The sequence below is a fragment of the Anguilla rostrata genome, chromosome 18, assembly GCF_018555375.3.
Source record: "Anguilla rostrata isolate EN2019 chromosome 18, ASM1855537v3, whole genome shotgun sequence".
Taxonomy (NCBI): Eukaryota; Metazoa; Chordata; class Actinopteri; order Anguilliformes; family Anguillidae; genus Anguilla; species Anguilla rostrata.
Genome location: NC_057950.1, coordinates 8,707,440 through 8,734,560, shown reverse-complemented (window position 1 = coordinate 8,734,560; position 27,121 = coordinate 8,707,440). Strand labels below are relative to the sequence as shown.

The 27,121-nt window shown below is 44.9% G+C and overlaps 1 protein-coding gene across 8 annotated transcripts; it reads left to right on the top strand.

The window, feature by feature from the left end:
* The first annotated feature begins 948 nt into the window (after nucleotides 1-948).
* Nucleotides 949-26,967, top strand: capn1a (calpain 1, (mu/I) large subunit a). Of its 8 annotated transcripts, none has more exons than XM_064317851.1 (24): nucleotides 949-1,114; nucleotides 2,997-3,109; nucleotides 4,274-4,298; nucleotides 6,500-6,746; nucleotides 10,412-10,481; nucleotides 14,466-14,584; nucleotides 14,745-14,878; nucleotides 15,257-15,425; nucleotides 16,769-16,852; nucleotides 17,196-17,281; nucleotides 17,709-17,783; nucleotides 18,014-18,174; nucleotides 18,543-18,712; nucleotides 20,102-20,113; nucleotides 20,606-20,817; nucleotides 21,393-21,432; nucleotides 21,825-21,890; nucleotides 22,302-22,359; nucleotides 23,096-23,160; nucleotides 23,311-23,379; nucleotides 24,178-24,256; nucleotides 24,827-24,940; nucleotides 25,387-25,445; nucleotides 25,704-26,967. In XM_064317851.1, the coding sequence occupies exons 4-24, from the start codon at nucleotides 6,501-6,503 to the stop codon at nucleotides 25,728-25,730; spliced, it is 2,115 nt and encodes a 704-aa protein (XP_064173921.1). In that variant the 5' UTR covers nucleotides 949-1,114; nucleotides 2,997-3,109; nucleotides 4,274-4,298; nucleotide 6,500; the 3' UTR covers nucleotides 25,731-26,967. The 8 variants fall into 8 exon arrangements, with proteins under 8 accessions (XP_064173921.1, XP_064173918.1, XP_064173915.1 ...); XM_064317848.1 differs by having other exon boundaries at nucleotides 4,255-4,298; XM_064317845.1 differs by having other exon boundaries at nucleotides 4,240-4,298.
* Nucleotides 26,968-27,121: the final 154 nt, after the last annotated feature.

Sequence of the window (27,121 nt, the reverse complement as noted above, 5' to 3'; positions counted from 1 at the left end):
TAACAATGCCAGGGGTCAGAAAACTGGTTCCATCATAAAAAGTGAAATATCTCGTGGACATTGCTGCAAATTATTGAAAGTGGGTTATTTTGTATTAATCATACTTTTTTTTACAGATTTTTATTTATTTATTTTTATTCTGTTTTAACTGATTACTTTAATTGGGCATAAAGCAATTGCAGCATTGTAGGCAACATGTGCGCCAGCAGAGGGGAAAGGTATTTTGTGATTTTCTGCCACTCAAATGTACTCTTTCTGATAGCCTTTATCTTAAGTGCAAAAGAGAGGCGCAGAATGTGGTCCCACGGGACTGTAATGAGGACCGCGCGGGGATAGCCTACAGCGACCGATCAGTCGAAGTCAGCACACTTTGCATGTTGACACTGGGAGCCCGGCGAAGATGGGTGAGATCCAGGATCGCCATTAAAGGTTAGCATCGGACAGTTTTGTCCGACCGCTAATTGTTTCCTGTGCTGTAGAGTCTAAATAATTCAAACAGCAAAACTAACAAATATCGATTTATATTGCCTGACCTTTTCATTGGATGTATTAGCACAGCTTCTGTCAATATGAGTTTGTGGTCTTAATAAAAGGATGACACACCATGGTATTCACTTCATTGCTTACAGGCAAGAGATACTGTGAAGTATGACTGTATCTGTTTATTTCTGCTTGCTTGAAATGTTATTCAAATGAAAAACCAGAATATGTTTTTAAAAATTTTTTATTGGCATTCCCTTTCCTTCTAAAACTGGTTTGCCATTGAGGCTACTGGTCTCTTTCTTGATAGCTTTCGAATAATTTCGGACGTCAAGTTTCCTGTGAGTGAAAATACAGTATAAATAATACTTAAATTCTTCTTTGGGTTGCCTACTTACCACCTTGTGCTCCTGGCACTTTAAAAAGCAATCTCTGCCACCGAGTGAGCCCCCTGTGCTGACATTTTCAGTGTCCCTCCCCCCACTGGGCTGGGCTCTGACTGCAGTAGTGACTGCAAATGCAGCGTGTCGTCCATACTTTATGCACATCTTTGAGAATAACCTGATAACCAGCAATCCTGAAAGTATTCGGCCGCAACGTGATTTAAAAAGTGTCCAGTGTTTTCTGTGCTTCGGTAAGTTAGCTCCACAGCATCCCTTACCCAGTATAAGCTACCGTTGTATGTTTTTGTTGCAGGTGTACAACAGATTTATGACTAGCCAGCTAGCTGCAGCGGACTGTAGATCGGATGGTTTTACTATATTCTAGCGCACCGTTGTTAATGGAGATCTAGAACTTATTCAGCGGATACATTGTAGGTGTTTTAAAGTATACCGAAGGCTAATATGTTTGCGTCTCATTTTCAAAATGCAGCGAGTTTCTTTGATTTGGCAAAATTTCTTGATCATAGTCCGTATGGCCGTAAACCGCTGTTAGCTGCTTAGGTAACCAAGTTACTTCGCGACTGCTGGTAACAAATTGCATGTAGGCTGTGAGGTCTGTACATCAAGCGAGGCAGACCGCTACGGCTGATTATGCTGGTGGTCTGCGAATATTCATTCAACCTAACTGTGTTTGCCCTAGTGCTGAAGCGCTATAGCTGTCGTTGGGTTGTGAAAATAGTTAATAAATAGAAAAAATATTAGAAATGGTGACATTCAAGTTTAGAGTTTGCAGTGTTACTGTCGGATGGGTGTTGGCCCTAATCCATTAGGTTATTTCACACGCCCAAATTCACAGGCAAAGTTTACACCGGGATTTGGTCTCATTCATATGCAATCGCTGGAAACAATCAATCAAAGCAATTACAGTCACAAATCTGCCTTCAGAGTTCACAGGTACCATCAGAAATTAGCCTGAGTGATGAAATCACACTGGCTGTGATATTTGCCAATAATGCAGTTTTATTATTGTGAAATATTGTTTCACCTGACTCATTTTATTTTAATGTGAGAGTATCTAGTTAATTTTAAAGTTCATGGTCAGTCATGAATTCCTGGAAAGAAAAAAAAAAAAAAAAATCCTAACCCCCTCTTAAAAAAGGTGCTTTGGATATTCTGGTACATCATTCTGACAGAAAACCCATAACCCTCTGGGTCTCTCTCTTTCCTCAATCAGTCTACATTTAAGACAACCATTCTTATCTAATAAATATTTATGTTTTTAGGTTAGTATTAGAAGAAAAACAATACTGTGTGTAGTTGATCTTCGCATAGGTTTGCTTTCACAGCAGTCAATGCATGTGTGCTTTGCTACTGCCATTCCATGCGACACAACGAAAATACTCAGCTGTTGTGCATAGTAGAAGCCGCTGGCGTTTTGAACATGAAATGGTGATACTGTACACAGTAATACCCAGATTGGTTCGACCAAAGGTCTGTCCTGGAAAACTACCTGGGTGAAATTGTTATGTGGAATACTTCAACCCATTAGACACCAGCATAAATCTTGCACATTACTGATCATTTTAAAAGAAACATCTTCATATGATTGTGAGTTTTTCCTCTTGGTTAGTAACATGTTTCTTAGAAAACTGTGTAAAAATTTTATATCTAATTGATCCAGCTCTGGTGCAAAACCGAATGCTTCTTTTGAAACTGAGCTGGTTAAAATGGCTAAATGAATATGACAGAGTGGTTGTGAGTAGAGGAATGTGACAGTGTTCAGTCACACACATAGTCATCTGTATAGACTTTTTTAGGTATTATCCGAACCTAAAGAGTTAAAGCTTTTTTAAACACCCAGGTACGTGTTCCAGGTCTGTATGGGAAGTCCATAGGGACTGCTGCTTTCATTCATTCATTCTTTCCCTGGACTTCAAAACAAACGCGTCTGAAGTTACACCGGAAAAGAGTTTACTCGTTGAGAGTAAAATGAAATCGATTGGAGTTTTATTTAACACAGTGCGTGTGAACAGTTTCCGTGTAGTGGCCCGAGTTTGGCGAGGTGCACCAGTGAGTTTGTGTTCTGGACAGCGTGTCTCATTGCCGAGCTGAGGAATGCGTGTGTTGGTACAGTGTGAAACAGATGGAAACAGACCCACGCCGTATATAGAGAACAGCTGATTCAGACGGTCCCCGTACGCTGTGTGTCAGTGCTGAAGGGGGAACCAAGGCCTCTTCGTAAAGAGGTGAACGCCTCGCGGTTAGCTTGTGTAGTTCTATGTTCAGCACTGTGCTAAAGCTAACTGCTTTCGCAGAACCATGTGTTAGAATGCTTCTGATGCACCCACAGGCCTTGTCTCCACTCTTAGTGTCTGTATTTACTGATCATATTTGTCTGGTTTTTTTCCTCACCTTTAAATTAACTACTGTTATTTTTGAAATCCAGTTTCACTTTTAACTTAACTTCACCATATCAATGTGCAGTATGCCATAAACATGATATATAAGCATTCAAATAAGTTTACATTTTGCTTCAATAATACATAATTATACATAGCCTACTTAAGGTAATATACAAGCTACATATAGCATTATTATTGGCACTTCCATATATGGTATTCCTATTTCATTTACTGCAGAACAGATTTCACAGCATGCCGTATTACAATATATCCTGCAGAATATCCATGAGGTTATGCACATGAACGCATTAATAATTGATTTACTACAGAAAAAATGTTTCCAGTATAATTTGAAATAAATTCATTCAGTTAATGGGTTGATTTCAGTCCATTATGCTGTTAATGGTCCTGACATTTTCTCTGGAGTTGTCTGAGTGTCGTGCAGTTTTCCCACGATACACTGCAACATAGCCCCCACTTCCTCTGGACCCATTTGGCCATTTCCTGAATGCAACTGAACTGAACTGATGATTTGAGTGCTTTTTTCCTTTTTTCTTTTTAGGGATTCATGAGCAAAAAGAAAAAAAGCTAATTCAATTAGAGAATCAATCATGCTTGGAGATAAACAAGTTTCCTGTCCAGGATACTGTCAGATGCACCCCCCTCCCAGCCCATTCCAATTAAATAACAAGCCTACTACAACTTGGAGAGCTAATGAACCACATTTTAGTGGAACTGACTAGTGCAGACCCCAGGCTTGGTCTGTGTAGGCCTAACTATCTGGGTGCTTTGCTGGGAACTTTATTGGCAGCGTAACATTGAACCTGATGAGAAATTGTGTATGCGCTGTGCTGTTGACCCTGTACCTACCAGAGTGTTGAATTAATGTGGATGAAATTCGGAGGGTTTGCATTTAACACAGTCAGCGTTTTGCCTGTGTTTCCGCTGAAGCGCTGAACGTGCTGTGATTATAGGTCCCTTAATTACAGCTGGTTTTCTTCCATCAAGCTGCAGCCAAAAGGAGAAACTGAAGGTAAAAGATGTGTGTCGTCTGGCTGTTTTTGTCTGCTTACCATCTCACTGCGGTAGAAGGAATGGGAACACATTTGGCTCATTCGATTAAGGCACCACTCTGTGGTGCGTGGGTGAGCTTCATGGTCTCGGATGCTTTGAATCCAGGCCGTCTCAGTGCCGGATCCACACCATTCCAGTTCCAAATATGGCTGGTAGGTCCATAGAGTGATGTGCAATTGGTGAATGCCTCGTCCAGTGTATGGGAGGGTTCAGTCGGATAGGGATTCGCATTCATCACTATCTAGCGACCCCTGCTGGTCGATTCGTTGCCTGTGGACTGAATGCTGAAGCCGCATATGAAAGGTCTTCCTCTGACTCCGCTCTATGCATGCTTAGCTGTAGCCTGCGGTGTGAAAAGAAGCAGCTGGCAACACCGTGTGTTTCACAGGAAAACTAGATTTATTTTTTATTTAACCATTATTTAACCAGGAAAACCCCATTGAGATTGAAATGTCTTTTGCAAGGTGGACCTGACATGAAACACTAAGTTACCCAATAAGACTTACACCTAACAAAATGTACAAACAATGAGACAGAGGTGTAACAATAGTTAAAAGTAGAGAAGAGGTTAAAAGCAGGAGCATACTTCAGTCACAATCATGAATTGCATTTTTAAAGTCCACAATTGAAATTAATTTGTCAAGTTTAAAATTCTTTTGCAGATTGTTCCAACTATAAGGTTCAAAATATCTGAATGTCTACAAACTAAAAAATCTAGATGTCTACACTCACCGGAATCGGCAGTGGGGTTCATGAACCATTGCAGCTGCATTTGCAGACAGTTGGCTATTCCAGATTGGGGTGGAAATTGCACATGCTCAGCCTCACATTAGCTACCAAATAAAATTAATTAATAAACTTCTAATTGCACAAGATGTCTTCTTCACCTTTGGGCTCTGTTTTCAAAAGTCTCTTCGTCAACATATGGCTCTGTTTTCTCTCTTCTTCTTTTTCACCATTCCTTTTCTCCGGTTCTCTAATTTTGTGTTTTTGTTTTGTGCTTGTTTGGGATTTGGCACTTGAAATCTGACTTTGCCGTCTTCCCTCAAACACACGTGATGCTGATCTGCTCTTTTTGTTTTGTCTCAGGATCTAAAGAGATTGTTGTCATATCATTATCATCTTTGTCAGTTTTGTTGAATTAGATAATTCATTTGCCTTGAAAAATAATAATAATTAATGTAATTTTTTCAAATATATACTTGAACTACTTCTGGTGTGAGATCCAATTGTTCTAGTGAGTTTGACTATGACCAAATTACTATGACAGCCTGCTCCTTGTGAGTAGAGGAATTAGTCTACTTCACCAGTACAGAGCCAGAACAGACACTATTACACCAGTGCATAGACCACTGCACTTAATAAAGAGACCACTTCACCAATACAGAGACCACTACACCCTACACCAGTACAGAAACCACTTCACCAATACAGAGACTATTACACCAGTACAGAGACCACTGAATCTACACACTGTGATGAGTACACACTGTGATGAGTCTGCTTGTTGTGATGAGTACACACTATTTGCTTCTCAGCACAAATAAGATATTGGAACCAAATATATGCGTAAGTCTATTTCAGACTTCGGACTTGGATATGCATTTTTTTTCTATGGTGAGCTTGCAAAAAGCCCAATGTTGGAAAACAGAGATGGGTGTGAGCGACGCCCATTTCTTATTTAAACAGTCGTAAACCAAGCAGTTCCTGTAGCTGTGCTGCAGATCAGCATTAGGGGGAAAACTGCATTGTCCAGTAGTGCTGCGGGCGGACAGTTAGGTCAATAACATGCGTGTGCACTGCTTCAGTAACACGCATGTGCTGCTGGAAACTAAATATGCTGAAATACATACTAAATATAGTACTGAGTACTGTAATATACTGAAATGTATTGAATTAAAATATATTGTCAAGATATTTCTGATATGGCAATATATTTTACATTTTTGTATTTTTAAAAACCCACTGTCATGAGGTGTATTAATCATTGTATGTTGTTAAAAAAACTTCACATATTTACAATATGTGGCAGCATGTTCCATTTCCGTTAAGGGGGCTGCTGCCTTCAGACTGTACTATCATTCAGGGTGGGGGGCTATTTATGCTCTCTGGCTCCAGTAACCCCCCCCCCCCTCCCGTATTTATTTTTATCTGGCCCAGCATGGACGTTGTGGGAGGGATCTCGGCACGCATACAGGCAGACAGACTGAAAGCTGAAGGCATGGGGTCCAAGGAGGAGGCGGTCCACTTCCTCAACCAGGATTACGAGGCCCTCAAGCAGGAGTGCCTGGAGACCGGCTGCCTGTTTGAGGACCCCTGCTTTCCCGCCGAGCCCCCGTCGCTGGGCTTCAAGGAGCTGGCCCCCCACTCTTCCAAAACTCGGGGGGTGGAGTGGCTGCGGCCCACGGTAAGGCAGTCCCGCCCCACCCTAACCCACGCCCCCCTCCCCACCCCCTGCCCACGCGGTCTGGACTTGGGTTGAGTGTTGAGGTGGAATCACAGTCTGCTCCAGATCGGACCTGGGCCAAACAAGTATTTGAAATGTTTAAGACACCAGAACAGAATTCTCATTTAGTGCAAGTGAAATGTCTGAAAATATAGGAGTGTTTTCACATTTTACCAGAATCCACAGAGTTGAAATTATTTCAAAGGGGTTGTTTAAAGGAGTTGTTCCAAGGGGTGTGATGATAAGGCTTTTAACTCTGGGAGCTGATGATAAGGCTTTTAACTCTGATAGAGTGATAAATAGTTATAAATAGATATGACGGGCACAGAGACACCTCGTATAAAAGGGAAGCTATAACTGTCCAGTCCTAGTTTTATTGTCCCAGGGTCTGATCAGGTCACGATTTATTATTTGCTGAAATTAAATGTTGGATTATGTTAAGCTTGGACAGCTGGTTGGTTCATTCTAACATGCCAATTCGTAGTAAACCTCAGTGTGCAGTTCCAACTTCAAACAGATTTTTCTTTAATGGATGGTGTCCTTTCCTTCTGAAATAGGTAGGTACTTTATTAATCCCAAGGGAAATTCAGGACTTTTTTAATACAAAAAAAAAATACAACTTTTTATCTGTTTTTATTTTTGTGTGAGTGAATCAGTAAATCCCAACGCAGTCAGGTAAATTAAGTTTTTTACATTGGCTGAAGTTTTTGTACAAAAGTAGTTTTTATCTAGTCTTTTCTAATAATAATTCCTCACACCCCAAACTGCTGTGTAGAGGCTACAAGGTCACATGGTCCTTATTTTAAGGAGAGTCCTGCTTTGAGCAGGATTTGGTTTTTCTTAATGAAACTCCATGACGTGTGCAATCAGGACCGTGAATTCTTATGGAAAGCTGCGGTACTGTAGAGGATTGGTGTGTGATGGCTTAAACTGTCCCTCTTCACAGCACAAGCAGAACCACATTACCCCTCCCCACCCTCAACCCCCCCTCCATAGATTCTCCCCCAGGGAGGAACACACACCTCTGTTGATTGGCTGCGCACAAAAAATCATGTTTTACCGGTAAAAGGCTCTGGGGTTACGTAATGGTGTGGGAGGTCTTTTTTTTACTGCCATGGTTCTGCTGCTCTCATACTCTTCTAAGGCAAAGTCCGTGCTAATTCTTACTTGATGGTACTGAGTGAGTGATCACTCCACGTTAGAGCATTTGTTTCCTGTGGCGAGCGGTATCTTTCAAGATGACAGTGCCATTGTCCACAGGCCACGGTTAGTCATTAGTGTTGATTAGCATATGGTTTGAGGAGGGTAACACTCTCACTCTACATACACCACAGCAGGCCTCGGGGCCTCAGGCCTTGAATCCAAATGAGCACTTATGGATTGTTCTGGAACGGTGCCTGACGCTGTGCTCTCCGCTTTCGGCAGCTAAGTGAGTTGACTGAGTTCCAAGTGGAAGAGTGGTGCGGTATTCCTCCTGTGGAATTCTGTTCCTCCTGTGGAATTCCAGATAATGGTCAAATATGGCACTGCACATACTGGTCAAAATGGCCATCCAAGATTGCCAAACACCCTGTTCTTGTAGAAGCCGTGGCAGCAGGGTTGCTGTAAGGGGTCCTTTATTAGAACAGTTCCAAGAGCTCTGCTTGACAGTGTCCCTTAAAAAATATTAAAACCTAAGATTTTCTGGGGTGGTGGAGCCCAGCGTGAGATCTTTTCATGGGGCACAAAATCCCTGGTGGCACTAGGCCTTTGTTCCTTGAGGTGAGGTTTTTTCTTTTAAAATGTAAAATTGTAAGAAAATGCTTGGGAGGAAGGGGGGGGGCTGTGCTGGTGCTACGCAGATTGGTGATGGGGCTATAGCCCCAGTTTACCCCCCCCCCCCCCTCTTAGTGCTGCCAATATGTACAAGTATAAAGATACAGGTGCTCCGTAGCCCCATATGCAGAACCATTCTACACAGGAATGATGCTGTGTCAATTTGATGAAGTGGATTTTAATGTAGGTTCGAATTTCTATTGGACTGCCGCTTCTTCGGCAAGAGGAACGTCAGTGCTGGCGCTTTTACTGATCCACTTACCAATCGACCGAATTAAACCCCACCAGGGCACTTAGATCCTCCAGGATCGGTTAGCTGTTCCCCGCTCCAGAAGTACTACAAAAAGGCTGATCGTGCGTTCTCCGTCCTGCTGCCCACCCTTTGGAACCCCCTCCTGTTAATTATTAGATCTGCGGAGTCTGTTCTGCATTTCAAAAAGCTATTTAAACTCAACTGTTTAACTTAACTTACTGTTGTCTTGTTTGTGTGCTTTTATTTATGTATTTCGTTTTATTATCTTTATTATTGTTTTTATTTTCTTATTTGCTCAAATATTCTTACATGTAGTATTTTATTTGTTCATTGTTGTAAATGTTTTCTCTGTGAAGCACTTTGTAACTTTTGTATAAGTGCTATATAAATAAAGATTTATATTATTATTCATAATAATAATAATAATAATAATAATAATAATAATAATAAGCTGATCTATCACAGGGTTCCTGTGCGTTTTCTTGGTGACTGAAGGGCACCAATCAAAGCTTGTGTTTAATTTTCAGTCTGTTTGAAGCCCATTATGTCTTCACAGTTTTTAGCTGAATGGTGCAAAATGGCTTTAGAGAGCCTGAAGTCCATTTGGGAAGATCTTATCTTCCCTGCAGCATTTGGCGATAAATGGTAGTTTAGACAGATATAGTGCTGTCTTTCGCTGTCGTGTTTGACGGCCCTCGGACACACGCACAGGGACGTGTTCCTTAACGCTGGGCGGAGTCTTGATCCCCGTGACTTCCCGTATGTGTGCGGGCGGAGAGCCAGCGGACGTTACATTCTGTCAGAGCTCCGAGGAACACTATCCCCGGCTGTAAGCCCGGCGCAGCTGCTGTTGTGTTTTTTTAAAAGGGCTTCAGGTCCAGGCGGGGTCAGCGGTGCGGGTTAAAACACGTCCCTGTTCGGCGCCACTGTCCATTTATGCGTTTGGCGTTGCTTAAATTAGCTGCTTTGTTTGTGGCGGTTGGGGAAGGCCCTGACTGTGGAGCAGGGGTGGCAAGGAAGGCCATGTCTGTTCGTGATTTTCATGGCAAATTGCACTCTTGATTATTTAATAACCCTTACCTTCAGCATGTGTTCGGGAACATTTAGCAAGACTGCTCTTGCGTCTCCATATGAAAAGTCTTGGTGACTGTGGGCTAATCTGCGGTTAAGCCAGCATTGGTGTACACTGCTAACCAGCTAATTAGGCAAGGGTGGAATCATAAACTGCACCCATCAGCCCTCCAGGAACAGACCTACGCAGCCCTGAGATTTTAGGAGCTGATTCACCACTAGGATTGCTCAATAGAGACTTGCCATCCAAACATGAGCGTACACTAATTTAACCCCAAGTTAAAGTCACTACAACAAAATATCAGATGCCGCCAAGGCGCTTGCATGTTTATTTGGTTGTATCACATATTTAATGTGTACAGTCTAATGTGGACAGAGCTGTATTCAGTGGTATTGCCGCCTGCATAATTATGTAGCTGTTAGCGACAGTACATTTATCCACATTTTAAATAGTTGTGCCTAATCTGCCTTCCCATACCGCTTGCAGGAGCTGTCCGAGGATCCTCAGTTCATTCTCGGGGGAGCTACGAGGACCGACATCTGCCAGGGGGCTCTGGGTACGTGGTGATTGGCTGCAGCTCCTGTGCTGCACATTTGGCCTGTGCTCACTCATGTAATGCAGGCCATAGAGGAGGCCTTGCGCTGCTACGCCCGTGTGACTGGCATTCCGCTGAGTAGCTTTATGGTTCAGGAAACCGGACATGTAACATTGAAGGTTGTGGGTTTGATTCCAAATTGGGGTTGGACCCTTGAGCAAGGCACTTAATCTCTATTGCTTTGGCTGGATGTAAGGATGGATTGATGGTCTGTGTCTGCAGGTTTGATAGGTTTTATATCCCTGCTCTGACTGACTGTGTGCAGGTTTGATATCCCTGCTCTGACTGTGCGCAGGTTTGATATCCCTGCTCTGACCGACTATGCTTAGGTTTGATATCCCTGCTCTGACTGACTGTGCGCTAGTTTGATATCCCTGCTCTGACTGACTGTGCGCAGGTTTGATATCCCTGCTCTGACTGACTGTATGCAGGTTTGATATCCCTGCTCTGACTGACTGTGCTCAAGTTTGATATCCCTGCTCTGACTGACTGTGCGCAGGTTTGATATCCCTGCTCTGACTGACTGTGCTCAGGTTTGATATCCCTGCTCTGACTGACTGTGCTCAGGTTTGATATCCCCGTTCTGACTGACTGTGCTCAGGTTTGATATCCCTGCTCTGACTGACTGTGCGCTAGTTTGATGTCCCTCCAGTGGCTGGGAATGTGCTCTTCCTTGGCAGCAGTGAAACTGGGTCAGATGACTGTTCCCCCTCTGTGCCTCTCTGGGCTAAATGAATTTCCCTTAATTTGCATTGGGCTATTCTCAGCGTGGAGCCTGTGCTGGTTAGCATTCAACCAGAGCCAGTGCAGCTCCACTGCTTTACCTCTGCCCTCCATGGCAAGAGATGGCACATTCCCCCTCCCCCAAAATGCACATGCACACACACACATGTACACAAACATGCGTACGCACACACACACGCACACATGTACAAACGCACACATACACACACGCACTCCCCTATCGACTGACTGATAGATTGTGAAATAAACAAATGCCTTGGAAAAGCAATGTTGTTATTCAACTCCAACCCACAACAAAGTTATGATAACATTGCCGCTAGCCAAATAAGATTTTACATTTAAGGTCAGGGAAGTTCAGGCAAGGTTGTGTTCTTGCATGTTTATGAGGTTGCAAGAAAGTATTTTAGTCATTTCCCTGCAGAAAAAATGTTTGCGATCTGGGCTTCTTTACAATGCAGCTTTTAAGTTGTGCTGTCTGTGTTCATTTTCAGGACAATACACCTATTATCAGCAGATGTGTATTTGGCCAGGTAGGCAGGTACTGTCTAAAGGATCGAAAGTGTGATTGGTGGCTGGGACAGGAATTTTATTTTCACATTTTGAGTTCCCACGGTAATGTGTGCACTACCCTGCAGGGTGTATCAGATTGGTACAGATCGGTCCAAATAGGACTTAGGAAAAGTCCAAAAAGCAGGGGAGCGGTGAAAAGGGACGTCGTTGTTTTTAAATGAACGGCGCGTTTGTGCCTTCGCTGTGAAATGTCGTCTTCAGGGAGCTGGGTCTCCGCTCCTCGGAATCCGCCGCTCTGAAAGGGGGGGGTCCGGAGGAGCACGGAGGGTTCGGACGGGACGGCTGGCCCGCTCAGCCGAAAGGAGCGCTCGCTCTGCCTCGTCCGCCTCGCCCCTGGCGCAGCTTTCCCCCGTCCGGCTCTCCTCACCCCTTGTGGTGTGAAGGCGCGACATTCTCGGCTTTTTCGGTGAACCTGCCGAAGGGGCTGACTGACAGCCGTAGCCCCCCCACTCTTGTCGCCCCCCAGCGCTCATGGTCCCATCTTCAGTGTGGTTCAGGGGGGGGGACTAAAACAGTCCCTTTACAGAATGAGCCACACAGCAGGCTCACTTTCACGTTTTATCAGTGTCTCCCATTTTACTGTGCAGACACTGTTAAAACATGAAAACCCCCACTGTCCATTGATCAGGAGACCTTCAGTCGACAGTTTGGAGACATCTGGTGGTCGAAGGAGAGAAGGCAGTGTCAAAAATACAGGCCACACAAAGCTCACAGACTTGCAGGGACTCATGTTTCTGTTTGAGGGATTTATTCGTTTGCCTTTCCAAACATTGTCTTTTCAACAGTCTGTTTGTTACTTCCATTCAACATCAGTGTCTCCTGCAATGGTATATTGATTTGTTCTGATCTGTTTATTTATTTTTTTAAATATATTTTTATATACAGCCCTATTTGCACACTGTGTTCTGCAGGTCTTCCACAGAAATCTCATGATATCAAGAAACGCAAACTATATAACAAGAAGCGCAAACAATACATTCGGGACATTCTGAGAAACACTGTAAACCAATATAAATACTCAATAAAAGCAATAATGACACACAGCGATAGCCACCAGGAGAAAATCAACAGGACACAAGTTTAAGTGAGTAATTTTAAAGTTTCAATGTAAGTTTAAGTACGTTGTACTATGGGAAGTGCTGGGCGATCTGTGCAGTGTGGAGGAGGGGTTTTCCCGTAGGATTCCGCTGTTTCTGTGATGAGACGTGGTGGGACGGGCAGGAATGACGGTGACTCATATTACACCCACGGGGTCCTGGGCGTGGCACAGAACATTGGTGGAATGCTCCAGTGACTCACCAGTGTGGGCTGTGGAGTGCTCTACTCTAAACTCGACATGCACTCACTTGGGTGTCAGGAAAGGGAGTGTAGGGGAGCTCATTCGACATGTGTATTTCATTTTGGGTGTTGACTCAAACGTCGATCCAGATCCAGACAGAGAATCCCTCCTTTCGTCTCATGGGTGTTATCCTGCTGTTACCCCTGCTCATGTGTGTTATGTAAGGCTGTAATAACTGTTTTGGGGCTAAATCGTGTTAGCTCCTGATCTGCAAACAGGCCTGCCCCTTCAAAGTTGTCTGTATGCAGAACCGCCCTTCAGGGTTTTCGGGAAAATCTGATTAGTGGCTCTTGACAGAGGACAGGCTTGAGTCCAGCTCTGGCACAGAGGCCTCTCTGTGTGTCATCCTGGCATGGAAAACTTTTCCATCCATCTCTTCTTCTCTGTCTCCCCCTGCTGTTTGAGCTGGGTATGACATGTTTGTGGAAACAGTGAGGACTGTTTTAGTGTATAAATGTGAATTTCAATCTGTGGGCCCTAGTACTCAGTATAGCTACTGGTTTGCAGTGGATTCCGTGTCCTGGGTGGGGAATAAAATAAAAGCTTGGAACCATAAAAACTTAAAAGGAATGAAGTAAGAAGAGGCAATACAAATGGGAGGATGTAATCGTGAGAGTAGAAACTATTCATACGCTGTTATATAGAAATAATAAAGATGAGGACAGAATTGGAACCAGCAGATCACACAGTGCTTCTCACCCTTATTATTAACACTAAGATTCTATTTATTATTGGGTGATGTCACATGCCTCCTGTGGTCTTGACTATGACTCAGTTCCACCAATAGTCCTGACATAATTTCTATGCCCACAGTTCACTGACATAGTTATACCTTTTTTTTAAAATGAGAAAACCGTGACGTTCAATTATTCGGTTAAGTGGTCTGTTGTGTTGTCACGTGTACCACTTTACAGTAGGGAAAAATGTATTTGTATGTATTGCTCTATTCAGACAGGTAGAAAGCAGAGAGGGTAATAGATAGCAAAGGGACCACAACTGAGAAGGTGCCATCGGAGGGATCGAAACCCCACCCGTGTGGGGGGGGGGGAATGGCTAATGTCTGAGATTTTGGTATTCTATAGACTGCGCCTCACGATTCACAATATTTTCAACTGTTCTAGTTCTCATATTTGCAAATAAATGTACATACCAAACATGTAGACTTAGCAGAAGCTCTTGCCCAGTGTTTACAGTAAGGTGTGGTACAGAGCAGTAGTGATACTCAGGTATTAGAGCGGATAGTGAGAGTGGTTGTGCGGCGCGTCTGACTCCCTGCGGTTCTCTGTGCGCAGGTGACTGCTGGCTCCTGGCTGCCATAGCCTCCCTCACGCTGAACGAGCAGCTCCTCCACAGGGTGGTCCCTCACGGCCAGTCCTTCCAGGAGGACTACGCCGGAATATTCCACTTCCAGGTACGGACGCGCCGTGAAAATCGGGACGCGCCTCGCGTGAAAAGAGGAGGGCAGACGGGGTCGTGGGAGGGGCGTGTCCGATCCGGGCTCTTAATTCTGCCCTGCGAGGCTTTTGGTCTTCCGTTAAAAACAAAGGCCTTCCGGTGTTTTCTGTGCCCAGTTCTGGCAGTTCGGGGACTGGGTGGACGTGGTCATCGACGACCGGCTGCCGGCGAAGGACGGCGAGCTGCTGTTCGTCCACTCAGCCGAGGGAAACGAGTTCTGGAGCGCCCTGATAGAGAAGGCCTACGCCAAGTACGTAGCCCTGCTCCCAACTGACGCCGCTGCCTTTTAGCAGGGAATGTCTGTGAGTAGCACAGCATACGTCCTGCTGAAACTCTTACTCTTACACAATGGATTTTGAAGTTCAGGAAATTTTATCCATATTACATTTTTTATTTGTTGTCTGAAATTTTTGTTGTACCATGAGTGTAACGGCTTACACATTATTATTCAAGATTATTCACGCAAAAAAAAAAACTAACTTTCTGTTCATCCTACTGAAACTACAATCTCCCACAATGCTTTTCTGTCTCTTGCACATAACAGTTGAAAAAACCAGGCAGTGCATTCTGGGAATATGTGGCAGTGGGGGACTATTGTGCCCCTAATGGTTTCACTTTGTGGTCCCAGGCTGAATGGCTCGTACGAGGCCCTGTCCGGGGGCAGCACCACGGAGGGGTTCGAGGACTTCACAGGGGGCGTTTCAGAGATGTACGAGCTGCGCAAGGCGCCTCAGGGCCTGTTCCGGATCATCGGCAAGGCCCTGGAGAGGGGCTCCCTGCTGGGCTGCTCTATCGACGTGAGTCCCAGCACTGCCCCCATCCCTAAACCCCTAACCCCCTAACACTAACCCTAAATCTAACCCCCTGCCCCTAATCCTAAACCCAGCTGGGCTGCACCATCGATGTGAGTCCCAGCACTGCCCCCCTAACCCTAAACCTAACCCCCTAATCCTAAACCTGAGCCCTAAACCCAGCTAGGCTGCGCCATCGACGTGAATCATACTGGATCCAGCCAATCAGCATTGACAAGTCATACTCATAAGCTGTCCCGAAAATATGGGACTGCGACTTCACCCATTGACTTTCCAGGGGCTTGGTGTGAAGCGTTTTGAAACTGCGGAAGTGTAGTTTTCAGGCGCCGCCATGTTGTACAGATTGGAGCCGGAGCAGTAGGAAAGGAGGGGCCCTTATATGGGCATGAAGTCCGGCTGAGTCTGGATCATCCACTAAGCACGTGAAATCCAGTGACGCAAACTGTCCCTGATTCATCCACAAAATATTCATATCTTGTCCAAGTAACACAATAACTTATCAGCACATGGGGAGACATTAGACAAAAAAAAACACCTATTGCAAGTACATTTTCATGTGGGGAAAAATTATTGACTTTATATTTTGAACTTATTGTTAAAATTCACTTACAATGAAACGAGTGGCTGAAGCACGTATACTGGAGCCAGCTGTGCTGGCGCTAGTGAGCAACATCTCTCAACAAGACCAGGAAGTGAGCTTCAAAAAGGCAGCCAAGTTTTGTATCGATGTGAATCATGCTGCATCCAGGCAATCAGTATCGATGTGAATCATGCTGCATCCAGGCAATCAGTATCGATGTGAATCATACTGCATCCAGCCAATCAGTGTTTACATTTGCAAAGGAACATAAGAATAAGCCTTTGGGCCCCTTGTAACTCATCAGTCACTGCAGTCTAAAGCCATGGAGAGCCATTCCGCTGTTTTAGATGTTACTCGGCGTGGTTTTGTTCGTTACTCAGCATTTAATTGACCAATTAAAGCTGCTGATTGCATGTTTAGCTCATCTGAACCTGGCTCCTTGAGGCTGAGTTTGTTGCTGTTTTACAACGTGAGAACCAAACCAGCCATTCTATGGCTCTGCAAAAGCATTGGACTAGAGCAGGGGATTTCAACCTTTTCTGATACAGGGACCCCCACCCAGACTCAAAGACATCCAGGGGACCCCATCATACATATTCAGAAGGGTTTCTGTTTCCAATACACACCCTGGCTAGCTGTTCCATTGACAAATTGCCGTGTACAAAATACTTCCTGTCAGTGTGCATATTAACATATTAACTCATTTGTTTTACACGACATCAGAAATGCTTCTGATTGGTCCTTGCAGATCACCAGTGCCTTTGACATGGAGTCCGTGACCTTCAAGAAGCTGGTGAAAGGCCACGCCTACTCTGTGACAGGGCTGAAGCAGGTGAGTTAGGCTGCAGGTGTGCGCTGATGCGCGCTCTGTGTATTGTGGCATAAGGCATCTTTTACCGTATGAAAATGAATACGGTTTTCAGTGACTCAACATTTGTGCCAATGCCGTATGGAGAGATGTTCAGAACTTCTACAGTGATACTGTGTGTATGTGTGCATGAGTGTGTGTATGTGTACGCATCTGCGTGTGTATGTGTGTGCCTGTATTGGTGTATGTGTACAGTATATGTGCATGTGACCATATGTGTTTCTGTCTGCATGAATGGGAGTACATAGTGTGTGTATGTGCTTGTATGTGTGTGCATGTGTATGATTAATCCTGCTCTGGGTGACAGGTGGAATTTCGGGGTGACATGGAGCGACTGATCCGCATCAGGAACCCGTGGGGTCAGGTGGAGTGGACCGGGGCCTGGAGCGATAAGTGAGCATCACCCCAAAATTCATTTCTTCTTTAATCACCCCTGAGAATTTCTGTAATAGGTTTAAGATTACCTGACATTACCTGGCATTTCAATTCAGTCAGCTCTGGAACTGAACTGAAATGGAATGAACTCCATACACGTCCTTAGCCTGTTTTAACCTGGCCTGTTATAATGGACAAACGTCTTGTGATTCTAGCTTTAGGAATTCTGTTCATTTCTGAATTTTCAGTCTTGCATTTTGTTCAGTTGAGTTCAGTGTTAAGTTTAGTGTTAAGTTTATTGTTGAGTTTAGTGTTGAGTTTAGTGTTTTGTTTAGTGTTGAGTTTTATAATGAGTTTAGTGTTAAGTTTTGTGTTGAGTTTTGTGTCCTCTGCTGACACGCCAGCTCTCTGTGGCGGCGCTGCTGATGTCGCTGTCTCTCCGCAGCTCTCCTGAGTGGGATGAGATCGACCCGGCCGACAGGGAGGACCTGCATCTACAGATGGAGGACGGGGAGTTTTGGTAAGTCTGCAGGCGGGCGCTTCCTCCCGAATTCTGAAACCGCATGTCGGTGGAAACACCACACTGATTTGGGATCATAGAGAGTGTTCTTTCTTTTGAATGTTAATCCTCCATTGATCTGCACCTTTGTAACTATTTTTTCGGTTACATCCTTTTGGTTACAAAAATGAAAAATGATGAAGTCTCTGTAGAGTGTGACGCAGTGAATTCCCGCCTCTCTCCCTGCTCAGGATGCCCTTCCAGGAGTTCCTGAAGCAGTTTTCCCGCCTGGAAATCTGCAACCTGACCCCGGACGCACTCAGTGACGACAGCCTGAATTTCTGGAACACCATCAAGTTTCACGGGATGTGGAGGAGGGGAAGCACGGCTGGGGGCTGCAGGAACCACCCCAGTGAGTAGAGTTAGGGCCCCCCCACCACCCCAGTGAGTAGAGTTAGGGGCCCACCCTAGTGAGTAGGGCCCCGGGGCCACACCACAGTGAGTAGAGTTAGGGCCCCCCCACCCCAGTGAGTAGGGCCCCAGGGCCGTACCACAGTGAATAGAGTTAGGGGCCCCACTCCAGTGAGCAGAGTTAGGGGCCCCACCCCAGATGCAGCAACATGCTTATGCACCCCCACCCCACCCCACCCAGCATGTACCTCCGTTCTCTGATACCACTAAAAGCAGCTCTCTTTGAAGGCCCCCGCCCCAACCGCCCCCCCCCCCCAGTGTGACCGCGTGCCCTCTCTCTGACTGCGTCGCCCTCGCTCTGCTCCTCAGACACGTTCTGGATAAACCCGCAGTTTAAGATCACCCTGCTGGAGGAGGACGACGACCCCGAGGACGACGAGGTGGCCTGCAGCTGCCTGGTGGCGCTCATGCAGAAGGACCGCCGCAAATACCGCCGCCAGGGCCAGGACATGCACACCATCGGCTTCGCCGTGTACGAGGTGAGTGTGTTACACACCCAGGTAAATGTGTTACACACCCAGGTGAATGTGTTACACACCCAGGTGAGTGTGTTACACACCCAGGTGAATGTGTTGCACACCCAGGTAAATGTGTTGCACACCCAGGTGAGTGTGTTACACACCCAAGTAAATGTGTTGCGCACCCAGGTGAGTGTGTTACACACCCAGGTAAATGTGTTGCACACCCAGGTGAGTGTGTGACACACCCAGGTGAGTGTGTTACACACCCAAGTAAGTGTGTTACACACCCAGGTGAGTGTGTGACACAGCCAGGTAAATGTGTTGCACACCCAGGTGAGTGTGTGACACAGCCAGGTAAATGTGTTACACACCCAGGTGAGTGTGTGACACAGCCAGGTAAATGTGTTGCACACCCAGGTGAGTGTGTGACACAGCCAGGTAAATGTGTTACACACCCAGGTGAGTGTGTGACACAGCCAGGTAAATGTGTTGCACACCCAGGTGAGTGTGTGACACAGCCAGGTAAATGTGTTGCACACCCAGGTGAGTGTGTGACACAGCCAGGTAAATGTGTTGCACACCCAGGTGAGTGTGTGACACAGCCAGGTAAATGTGTTGCACACCCAGGTGAGTGTGTGACACAGCCAGGTAAATGTGTTGCACACCCAGGTGAGTGTGTGACATAGCCAGGTAAATGTGTTGCACACCCAGGTGAGTGTGTGACACAGCCAGGTAAATGTGTTGCACACCCAGGTGAGTGTGTGACACAGCCAGGTAAATGTGTTGCACACCCAGGTGAGTGTGTTACACACCCAGGTAAATGTGTTACACACCCAGGTGAGTGTGTGACACAGCCAGGTAAATGTGTTGCACACCCAGGTGAGTGTGTGACACAGCCAGGTAAATGTGTTGCACACCCAGGTGAGTGTGTGACACAGCCAGGTAAATGTGTTACACACCCAGGTGAGTGTGTGACACAGCCAGGTAAATGTGTTGCACACCCAGGTGAGTGTGTGACATAGCCAGGTAAATGTGCTGCACACCCAGGTGAGTGTGTGACACAGCCAGGTAAATGTGTTACACACCCAGGTGAGTGTGTTACACACCCAAGTAAATGTGTTACACACCCAGGTGAGTGTGTGATACACCCAGGACATGCACATCATCGGCTATGCTGGCTCTAGTGCTGCCCAGGGGATGCGAGAGTTTTAGTTGGCCAGGATTGCAGCGTGTCATCACTCAATAGCGACCCCAACTGGCCCATCGGGTGCCTGCAGGACCCCGTTAGGAGCAGCACATGAAGCATCATCCTCTGACTGATGTCTGTGTAAGCCTGACTTGCACTACGGTGTGATAAACATGTTCTGAAAAGAATTTATTTTGTCTTTTCTTGTTATGTTTTTGCAGATTCCAGATGAGGTATGAATTATCCTGAGGATTCCTTCCAGAGACTGTTGTTGCTCCAAGCTGCAGATAAGTCTTTAATGCCATTTGGCTACAGGACATACCAGATACGGTGTCCAGGAAGCCTGGAATATAGAACGCACTAAATTATGCTAAACATAATATCATCTTCCAGATGATATTTTATGATACTCTAATCCTGGCTTTAAAGACAGACTGAGTCATCTGACACATTGAGGAAGGGCGGCAATATGATCCAGCAACAGCACACATATTGAAGCGCCACCTACCTGCATGTTCATGCCCCGCCTCCCTACATTCTCAGGTCCCACCTCCCTACACTATTAGACCCCACCCCCTACACTCTCGGGCCCCGCCCCCCTTAAATACTCCAGCTTCAAATCTCTACACTCTCAGGTCCCACCTCCCTACATTCAAAAGGCTCTGCCCCGTATTTATTTAGGCTCCGCCTCCTTAAACACTCAGGCTCCGCCTCCCTCTCCGCAGTACAAGGGCTGCCAGAACGTGCACCTGAAGAAGGACTTCTTCCTGAAGCACTCGTCGTGCGCGCGCTCCGACACCTTCATCAACCTGCGGGAGGTGAGCGCGCGCCTGCGCCTCCCCCCGGGGGAGTACCTCGTCGTCCCCTCCACCTTCGAGCCCAGCAAGGAGGCCGACTTCGTCCTCAGGGTCTTCACCGAGAAGCAGTCCGAGACCGAGTGAGTAGCGCAGTCAGTCCTCCTCAGTCACTTGCATGTGTGTATGCGTGTGGAGACCCAATTGTTCTTTTGAAAGTGAGGGGTTAACGGGCTACATGGCCTGGTAATGAACCTGGGCAGGGCCAGTGATGACTGTGGCCAGCTGGACCACTAGGTGGTACTTAATTAGTTGCAGAGAGAAGAATAGGGGTAACATTTTGCTGAGATTACATTTGAAGAGCAGGTGTTTTGGAATGTTTGTTCAAAATTGTGAGTCAGTGTTCTAGAACTCCATTACTTTAATTTACCAGTAGTGATTGTTACATCAGCATTAGAATGTTCAGTTGTTATCTTACACTTTAAAGGGTTAAGCATTAATGATAATCAAGATCCCATCGAAATAACAACCCCCGGTAATAGGGATGAAATGTACAAAAAATAGTGAACTGCTAACAATGACAAATTAATACTGTATTTGTGAAGTATTGTGTGCACATTTGAAGTATTTATGTGCCGGAAAATGACAAAAGTATGACGAAGTATGAGGTGAGGGGAGGTGAAAGTGGAGTTTTAGAGTGACCTATTCTTTTCAACAGAGAGCTGGACGATGAAATTTCAGCTTTCCTGGAAGATGAGGTGAGTTATCGAAACGTCTCAATAAGGCAATATAACAGTACACTTTTTGACGTACTGTCACTTTAAATGAAACGGCGATGTCTTGTTAGGGCACTTACCATGGACGTTGAGTCAAAAAATGAAAATCAACTGAATAATTAACCTTGGTAGCATCCAGCATGTGTATGTGGTTGAACCTCTAGTAACATATTCCTGAGTTGGGGTCCAATCTAAACATAGAAGCGTTTTCCCACAATACCCTGCACTGGTCCTCATTATCCTGCCAGTACACTGCTGTTTACCTTGTTAGCCAGCTGCTTATTCTCTGCACATACCAGCAGGAAGAATTTTGCTGCCTTCACATTTGAAGGTGCCGGAGTGTGTCTGTGACATTGCCACGTTGTCTCTTCCAGGAGGAAATCACAGAAGACGACATCGACGACTCCTTCAAGGCCATGTTTGCGCAGCTCGCTGGCGAGGTGAGTCAGGGTCTGAAAAGCTTCCAAAATATTTTCCAGGAAAAGTCAGGAATAGAGCTTAACGTCATGTTACTTACTGTCAAATCTTACAGAATCTGTTGTCTGATAGTGCTCACAGATTAGACAGACCTTTTTTGTGTACATTGAATGAGTGTAGTGTGTCTTCGTAGACATGAAATTCTTTTGAACTGTTTTCGTGTGTCTTAAAAAGTAGCTCGTGTTACTGCACCAAAAATATTCTTCACGAGCCACACGAGTGTCCGTAAAATGTCAGCGAAAGTCACATTAAACATAGATCTGATTTGAGTGCCTCTGCATGCGCTGGGCATTGCGCATGCTACTCTGTCGTAGCGCGCTAGCAGCAATGCAGCAATGACGCAGTCTGAGACTAAACTCTCCTGTGTGCCCCAGGACATGGAGATCTCCGTCCACGAGCTCAGGACCATCCTCAACAGAGTGGTGTCCAAACGTAAGGACAGCAACCCTGCCTCAGATGTGTTATCTGCACTGTTTTGTTGCCTAGGAACATCCTTGTCCTGTATGACAGACACTGCTATATTATACACCTTATATGTTCTTATACATGTTATTTCTGTAATTTAGTCAATCTAAACAGAGCAATACGATAAAACACCCAAACACAGAAAGAGGCTTCGGCTGAAACGTCAGGTTCTGTTTAGATTGACTAAAGTACAAAAAGGAAATTAAAAAGAAGAGAAAATCTTTTTTTTTTTTTTCGCATTGGAGTGCCTCCACTCTCCACTTCCTTACTTTATACAGACTACTGTAGGTCAGGGAACAAGTGTGGAACAGTCAGTGGAGTACTGGGCCAAATGGGTACTGGGCCCACTCGAGAACACAACATGGGTTGTGTTCTTGAGTGGCACTGCAGAAATAAAGTGGGTCAGGAATTCAAGAGATTCTTTAGTCAATTAGATTTTTAAGTGGGCAGACATAGGAAGCCAGCTTTGTGGGAATTTGACCAGGATAACAGGAGATTAACAGTCCTACTCTCTGAATTTGCACCCGGTTCATTTTATTTGGTAATCTATTGTTTCAAGTTATTTATTTATTTATCCGCAGGGGACTACCTCCCCTTTTTGACCTAACCTAATTCGTACTGGAGGGCAGTGACACGAACACATTCCCGTTGGAATTTTCCAGAATACGAGTTGGTTGAACTCTTACGCTGTGTGTGATTTCAGACAAGGACCTGAAAACAGACGGCTTCAGCTTGGAGGCCTGCAGAACCATGGTTAACCTCATGGACGTATCCTTCAGAGGTGCCGGGCGGAAAGTTCTAGTTAAAACGTTTCAGTTCACAGTTACTTTCCTGCTGCATGTGCATTCACACCTCCGTTTTTTTCTGTATGAAATATAGAAATGTTCTGTAATGTTCCTTGATCCACCAAACACACAGAAAGATGGCAGTGCCCGTCTTGGCCTGGTGGAATTTCAGATTCTTTGGAATAAGATCAGGAAGTGGCTGGTAAGTGAGTTTCAGTGGTATCTATGCCTGTAAGGATTGCAGTTTGGTACCATGGAAATGTGACACATTATTGGCTGTCAAATGAACAGTGGGAACAAATAAAAAAACAATTAATTTACTACAGTGGGACAAAGTACTGGATTCAATCAACATCTGTCCTCAACTTTTTCAAATAAATGCACACGGTTGTTTTTTATTTTAACTTTAAAGTTAATCGAGCTAAAACTAGCATTTGCATTTAATTGCAAGTTAAAGTTAATGAGAAAAAACTGTTATTCACTCTTCTAAAGTCCCCGGAGACTGCTCGGAGTTTCACATCCCTGTCTTTAAAAATAGCTTCCCTCTGGACAATCCTGTTAGCTTATTTGACCAATTAAGCAAATTCCCAGACAGACTTGCCTAAGGCACAAGATGATTGGTTTATTGCTCTAACCACCTGGTTGCATGAGACGCAGTTGCCTGCAGGGGAGGGGGTAAAAGAGAGAGAGAACAGTAGGGATACACAAATGGCTCTGTATGTCACTGGAGGGTAAATGGTCATAAACAAAGACCTGGTACAGCACAAGCACACACAAGATGGTACGGCAGTCACATTCCTTACAGTCCTTAAAACAGTACAAGCCAAATAGACTCCTTACAAGTCATTTCGACAGTAGTAGTTTTACCTGGGTTGTTCTGGTTAACCTGGGTACCTGAGGATATCAGACATGGTTGTTCTGGTTAACCTGAGTACCTGAGTATAACAGACATGGCTAAGCCTGGATCGTGAATCTCGGACATCCTGACTCTCTTTTTCAGGGCGTCTTCCGACAGTTTGACCTGGACAAGTCAGGGAACATGAGCTCCTATGAGATGCGCCTGGCGGTGGAGGCAGCAGGTATCTCCTTTCTCTAGCTCAGCTCAGACCAATAGCATGTGGAAGCAGCAGGTATCCCATCATCCCTTTCTCTAGCTCAGCTCAGACAATAGCGCTGCAAAGAACCGCACCGGGGTCACATACTTTAGTCTAAATACTTTATACCTTTACGCACCGCCACTAGGCCTCCTACCACTTACAGAAATTCAGTATGCTGCAGTGTTGTGGAAATATGCAGATTGCCATGAAAATGTAAGGATAACTGTACTTAATGTGAGATTATTTTTTAAAGAATATATTCTTTAGGAACATTGGGTAGATAGGCAAGGATGATGGGGAAGAGGAGACTGGGAATCAGGGTGGAGAAGTAGAATTTTGAAGTAGAGCCGTTGTTTCTACAATCCTTCTTGTGAGTGTGTGGAGATTTTCACTTAAGTCTCATCATCAGCTGTTTTCTGCATGGCTAAGACAAATTATTTACTGAATTTGGTTTTTTCGAAACGAGGAAAAATTAGATACCAGTGTACATGTGGAACTAAAGTGCTCCCTATCCTGAATCCACTTCACTTTAACAAATATGTTCCTTTCTAGGCTTTAAACTCAACAACAGATTGAACCAGCTGCTGGTGGCCAGATATGCCGAAAATGAGGCCATCGACTTCGACAACTTCATCTGCTGCCTGGTCAAACTAGAGGCCATGTTCAGTACGTGCACCAGTTCCTCTCTGAGGCACTTCTTAAACACGTTTGTTACTCATTGGTATAAATGAACAGTAGGTCCTCAGACAGATAAATGAGAGAACTGGCAAAATTTACATTGACTCACCAGGACTCAGACTTCCGTACACTCACCAGGTTGACACTGATGTGACATAGGTCTGCCCAAATTCTAGGAATGTTACTGTGAGGATTAAGGAACTTGTGAAGATGGGTTTCCAGTTGGAGGTGGTGATGCAAGTCAGCTTACCTGTTGACCTATAGCATAAAACTGGCTTAAACTTGCTAGAACCGATCAGATAGCAGGAAATAAATCTCACGATGTGTAAGAAAGGTAGGGCTGAAAGGGCATTTTGTGTAAATGTTGAAGCTCATCTGAAGCCCCAAGTCCCTGGCTAGCTTGCTGACAAGCTGTTATCTTTTTTTTTTTATAGGATCTTTCCGGGAGCTTGACAGAGAGGGGCAGGGTGTGGCTGAAATGAATATCAATGAGGTGAATCTGTTCTTTTCAACTCTGGCACTCAGATTGTGCTATAGTGCAGAGGCAGAGCCTCTCTCTCTCTTTCCCTCTCTCTTTCTCTCTCTCTCTGTCTCACTATGGGTCTCTCTCTCTCCTTCACTCTTTGTCGCTCTCAGTCTCTTTTTATCTCTGTCTCACTCTCTCTCTCCCTGTATCTTCTCTCTCTCTCTCTCTCCCTGCCTCTCTCTGTCTGTGTCACTAAGCCCCAGCTCTCTCTCTTGTTTTTCTCAGTGGTTGTATTTGACCATGTGCGGCTGAGAAACACGCCCCCCCTGCAGAGGAACACAGGGGCCGGGACGTCCCAGAAGTGCCTGTCCCCGACGCCCTCGCCCATTTAGATTCCCACCGCCTACGGTTCCGCACCGCGACTAACTAAAAGTCCACCTGCCTGCCTGTACCGGGAGAGGTTTGAGCACGCCAAGGCCTTACCATTTATTTTACTTTGTTTTGTGACCAGTCCTTCTAGAACACTCTACCAGTCTCTGCTCTCTTCTCTGCAAACCGCCTTCGATAAATAACACAGATGTCTGTCATAGTCCTGCCCATTGTAACCCATTAGCGATATCAGCTCTGGAAATCAACTCCAACTCCATTTGTGTCTGTAGAGTGAATTGAATCAGCCATGAACGTCACCAGTAACTATGCAACCAGGCACTTTAGTCTGATCTTCCCTTCTGTGATGAGGTCGTTCTCCGTTGTAGGGAACTCTTACTCTCTCTTAGTCTCAGTCATGTTAGGATACTAAAATAGGAAACTTTTGAAAGCTCATCCACCTGTGTGTACATTTAAAGGATAATTTTGTGCTAATAATCATTAGCATCAGTCCTGTAATTTACTAGTAAGCAAGGAAAGTGCTTCCATTGTTTCCCTATTGTATTTTCTAAAATGATCATTTAGACTAGCCCAGGTAAACTGTGCCAGATAGCTATGTTATCAGCTAGCAGGGCAAAACCACCTCGGTACTCAGCCGCTAGTTATAAAAGAGAGTTAAAGATTCTATTGGCTGCATGCTGTCAATGTGGCAGAAACACTAACTCACTCACGTGTTTTTTAGTTTATTACTAAGTAAGCTGGTTAGCTAATGACCTAGCTGACATTAGCTTGCTACAGTCACTTTATGTAGATAAGGTGAATGCTATACCAATTGCATAGAATCTGCAAGAATGTTGACATCACCTTTCTTAACTCTGATGCACCACTGTATGCAAGGTTACAAGAATGTAATAGTTATACATATGTAGTGCTAGTGGCATTGTTATACTAGGGTTGCCAGATGCCCGGTTTTGGACTGGAATGTCAAGTTTTTAAAATGATTTATACAGGTCCACTTTGGATTTAATTTTTTCTGTCTCCACTGTTACACTTTGTCTGCCCCCCCCCCAGTTCACGATTGGCTCAGACAGCCAGCAGTATATCCCCCCCTCCCCAACCCAGTCCACGATTCAAGAGCTTATGTGCGTGGATGGGTGTCTGCTTTTGACAAAATGTAGATCTGGCAGCCCTGTGTTATACAGTAAATGGTTTAGATTTAGTGAAATGAAGAAAGAATGTTTTAGCAATGCTATATATTAAAAGGAATATATAAATCAGAGCTGTAAGTTGAGAACTAATCCTAGATTCTGAATGATTGAAACAATCTAAATGTATTT

What these genes read in the sequence shown, in the direction of transcription:
- capn1a (XM_064317852.1), top strand. Translation starts at nt 6,501, where the DNA reads ATGGACGTTGTGGGAGGGATCTCGGCACGCATACAGGCAGACAGACTG. An exon ending in TGGAGTGGCTGCGGCCCACG is followed by an intron (nt 6,747 to 10,411) that starts GTAAGGCAGTCC and finishes TACCGCTTGCAG; the next exon opens with GAGCTGTCCGAGGATCCTCA. An exon ending in CCGGAATATTCCACTTCCAG is followed by an intron (nt 14,585 to 14,744) that starts GTACGGACGCGC and finishes TTCTGTGCCCAG; the next exon opens with TTCTGGCAGTTCGGGGACTG.